The sequence below is a fragment of the Temnothorax longispinosus genome, chromosome 3, assembly GCF_030848805.1.
Source record: "Temnothorax longispinosus isolate EJ_2023e chromosome 3, Tlon_JGU_v1, whole genome shotgun sequence".
Lineage (NCBI taxonomy): Eukaryota > Metazoa > Arthropoda > Insecta > Hymenoptera > Formicidae > Temnothorax > Temnothorax longispinosus.
In genome coordinates, this window is record NC_092360.1 from 17,767,418 (window position 1) to 17,771,482 (window position 4,065).

Below are 4,065 nucleotides of genomic sequence, written 5' to 3' on the forward strand. Positions count from 1 at the left end.
CCTCCTCCTCCTCCTCAATATCTTCTCCGAAGAGTCTTCGCAACGAGTACGAATCGATTTGGCAGTCGTGCCATTCTCTGTTTGCACGCCTTTGCTTTGTGTTTTGCCTTTCTTCCGCGGTCCCTTGAGCATCTCGTTCAGCAGTGCTTGGTCTTTTGCTGCGCCTGGAATGAACCGGCGGTAAAAAGTTATTGTGCCCAGGAATCGTCATAGCTGCTTTATGGTCTGAAGTTTGGAAAATTTTTGGATCGCCTCTACCTTCTCTGGTAGAGGTGTGGTACTTTCGGCTGATACCAAGTATCCCAGAAACTTTACTTGCTTCACTCCGAATATGCATTTTGCCGGATTGACTTTTATTCCGTACTGTTCTAATCTTTCGAACAGTTGGCGTAGGTGGTCTTTGTGTCCTTCTTCCGTGTCGGATGCTACGATAATGTCATCGATGTAGGCATAACAGAAGTCGAGGCCCCTCAGTACCTCGTCTATAAACCTCTGGAACGTCTGTGCTGCGTTGCAAAGCCCAAATGGCATGTATAGAAACTCAAATAAGCCAAAGGGTGTGGTGATCGCCGTTTTTGGTATGTCGTCTGGATTTACGGGTATTTGATTGTACGCCCGTACAAGGTCCAATGTGCTGAAGATCCGCTTCCCGTGGAAAGTTTGCGCGAAATCTTCAATATGAGGTACTGGGTACCTGTCGGGAATTGTTCTTGCGTTTACTCCGCGGTAGTCTCCGCAGGCTCGCCATGTACCGTTTCCTTTCGGTACCATGTGGAGGGGTGATGCCCACGGGCTCTTTGAAGGCCTAATTACCCCTTCTTGTAATAGGAGGTTGAACTCTGTTTTAGCCGCTTGGAGTTTGTCCAGAGCCAGTCGGCGTGGACGACAGGCCTCTGGTTGACCTTTCGTTGTTTTAATGTGATGTGTGGTGCCGTGCTTTCCAAGCTTGGTCTTGGTGCTGGGGTTCATGATTCCTGGATATTTGGCCAGGATATTATGGTATCCCGTTTCTATTCTTAGTGTTTTTATTGATGTCAGCTTGCTCGTGCCAGTGGATCCGGGGGCCGCGAGTTTTGTCTGCCCGTCGATCAGCTTCTTGTTCCTGATGTCCGGTAGCAGGTGATAGTACGACAAGAAGTCTGACCCGATTATTGGTACTGTTACATCAGCGACAATGAATCGCCATTGGTGTGCCCTTCTTAATCCGAAATCTGGTTGCAGGGTGACGAATCCGTATGTTTCTATTACGGATCCGTTTGCCGCAAAAAGTTGGTAAAATCCTGTTTTTCTTTCTCCCTGAGTATTGGTGTAGAGAAATACGCTGACATCTGATCCGGTATCTACGAGGTACTTCTTCTGGGTCGTGCGGTCTGTGACGTACAGGCGGCGGGATCCGGGGTTGTTGTCATCGGTCGCCCTCAATGACTGCCCTCCTTGTTTTCCGTCTTAAATGTGCATGGTTGAGTACACTTCTGTGCCTCTGCTCCGAAACGGCGGTGATAGTAGCACACTCCGTCTCGGCGGGGTGTCTTGCTGCGTTGTCGACTTTGACTGCGATTTCTCTGACGGTTTCTGCCTTGTGCTTGGATGGTTTGGACCATCTTCGCTACTTGCAGAGTGAGTGCTGCTACTTGTTTGCTCAGAGCGTCCTCTCGTGTCTCGGCTGCGTCTGTGGTTATGTTTGTAGGCGTTGGCGCGGTCGTCGCCAGGACGAGCGCCTTGCTGTTGACCTCGCGTATTCGGTCGGCCTGGTCCGCTACATCTTCCAGTCTGTCTTCCGTCCGTGTAGCCAAGATAGCCTGTGTTTGCGGGGGTAGTCGCCCTAACCAGAGCGTTCGTAGGAGTTCTTTCGAGACGGTAGTCCCGGCTAGTGTCGACAAGTGCCGGAGAAATTGCGATGGCTTCCTGTCTCCTAGCTCCTCGTGCTCTAGTAGCTGCCTAATCCGTTGCCCGTGCGAGTCCGTGAGCCTCTGGATCAACGCCTTTTTGATTGCTTCGTATTTATGCTCTGTCGGGGGATGATTGAATAACATCTTTGATTTCTTTGGCTTGTTTCGGCTGGATCCCTGAGATGACGTACGCGTACTTGGCATCGTCGTCTTTGATCTCGCATAGGGCAAATTGGCCCTCTAGCTGTGCGAACCACAGCTCGGGTTCCTCCGGCCAAAATAGAGGGAGTCGAATTGACATTCTTTTCGCGTTGATTTCCTCCATATCTTTGTAGTCGTCGTCGCTCTCAATCTCGACGGTGTTGTTCCCTGTTGACATGAGTATTCCTTTCCAGCGTCGGGGTCACCAATTTGTGGCCGCTTGCCACTATCGTTCAGGCGTCGCGTTCCCTTCGTAGGATAGGAGACTCCGCAGCGTGTGTAGGAACGTCGAGTGAGCTGAGAGACGGTGTGTAGAATAATAAGTCGTTTATTTCCAATTTCCTATCTACAGATGTTGGTATGTCAGTGTGCTGAAGGTGGCCCTGAAAAGGGCCGTTTCGGCTCTTCTTACTCCCGGATGCGCTTACGCCAGATGACGGCGGGCTGAGTTCGCGTCCTCCGGAAGATGGTGGACTTCCGCCAGGCCGGTGGTGTCCCCGGTGGAGTGGAACACGGCTCCGGCTCCTCGGTCTGCGTGGCCTGTGACTCGAGCGGTGGATCGTCGGTCTGAGTCCCCTGTGAGGAGGTGATCTCCCACTCCTGGTCGGTCTGTACCTCCCTGGTGTCGCGTGGAGGCTGGTGTTGCACACCGCGGTGCACGCGTGCCGGGGGCATGCGTCCCCTGGTGTACCCTTTCTGCAGGTGACGGCGGCAGTGGCGACAGGAGTGGAGGCACCGTCCACGACAGCCGAAAAGAGGTGTATCGCCGGACTCTTACGTCCCACGTGGAGATGATCTGGCGTGGAGGGCGAGTCAGTCGCACCGGCGAGAGATGAAGCGGGACGAGCTTCCGCGGTAGGCCTGGACTGTGGCCCAGGGGCCGCTGAGGATGTCTCGGTGGCGGCAAGTGGCGTGGCGCTGCTCGTCTCGGCGGTGGTCGCAGCTTTGGTGGCGGCAAGGTGACGGCAAGCCGTATCAAAAGACTTCTTCCACTCTAGGCTAAGAGCTCGTAGAGCGGTCGAAAGTTGTCTAGGCCGTCGCCGCGAGGCCTTTATATACTTCCTTGGTTGGAAATTAAACGCGAGAAAATCTGCTCTCTGTTGGCGGCACTCACGTATAGCTTTGCGGGCCGCACCTCGGGCCCATGCGCTCGGCGCGTGATCGGTGAGCGCGCGCGCGCGTTTCGTTATTCCAATTGCTCGGTAGAGTGTGTGTGGTTGGAAGACTGCCACAATTATATATAATTAAACTATCTAAGGAAGAGAGAAGGAAGGGAAATAAATAAATATTATAATTATTTAATATTTTTTTCTTTTTTATTTTAAAAAAATTTATAACATAAAAATTAAAAAAATTTAACCTGAAACACACAAATGCAATAATGTGATTAATATAAAAATTCAATATTTTTTATTGAAAAAGCGATTATCTTACCAGTATTCATCCTCCTCCTCCTCCTCAATATCTTCTCCGAAGAGTCTTCGCAACGAGTACGAATCGATTTGGCAGTCGTGCCATTCTCTGTTTGCACGCCTCTCATCTTGCATTCAGCGCATATATGCAATATTAACAAAGCCCGGTATCACATAATCCATCCTCAGCTGTAAAATCAATATATAAAAAATATTATTTTTTCTCAAAACACGCGCGCGCACGCACAAAGAAAAAAATAATACTTACGCAATCACGTGGGATGCGGATCCGCACCCACGACTCATCCATCAGCATCTCTATATTTACCCGTACCCAGGGCGGCTGCAACCACTAAACAAAAAAAACATATTAAAAAACTATATTATGTCACTATACTTTGTCACCGTGTCACTACACTTCCGTACCATGACGTTCCTCGGAAAACGTACTTCTACGTAGTCAACCATACTTGTTCAAAAGATATCACTTAAAACTTCCGAACGCGTTTGCTTTCGCAGACTCGATGAGACTGAATTCTACGACGGTTGCAGAACGGAGCGGG

At 50.3% G+C, this 4,065-nt stretch overlaps 1 protein-coding gene across 1 annotated transcript; it reads right to left on the reverse strand.

The window, feature by feature from the left end:
* Positions 1-207: 207 nt before the first annotated feature.
* Positions 208-2,268, reverse strand: LOC139810096 (uncharacterized). Its single transcript, XM_071773423.1, has 3 exons — positions 2,032-2,268; positions 1,568-1,970; positions 208-1,445 (listed from the first exon to the last, which is right to left on the reverse strand). The coding sequence occupies exons 1-3, from the start codon at positions 2,266-2,268 to the stop codon at positions 208-210; spliced, it is 1,878 nt and encodes a 625-aa protein (XP_071629524.1).
* Between the last annotated feature and the right edge of the window lie 1,797 nt (positions 2,269-4,065).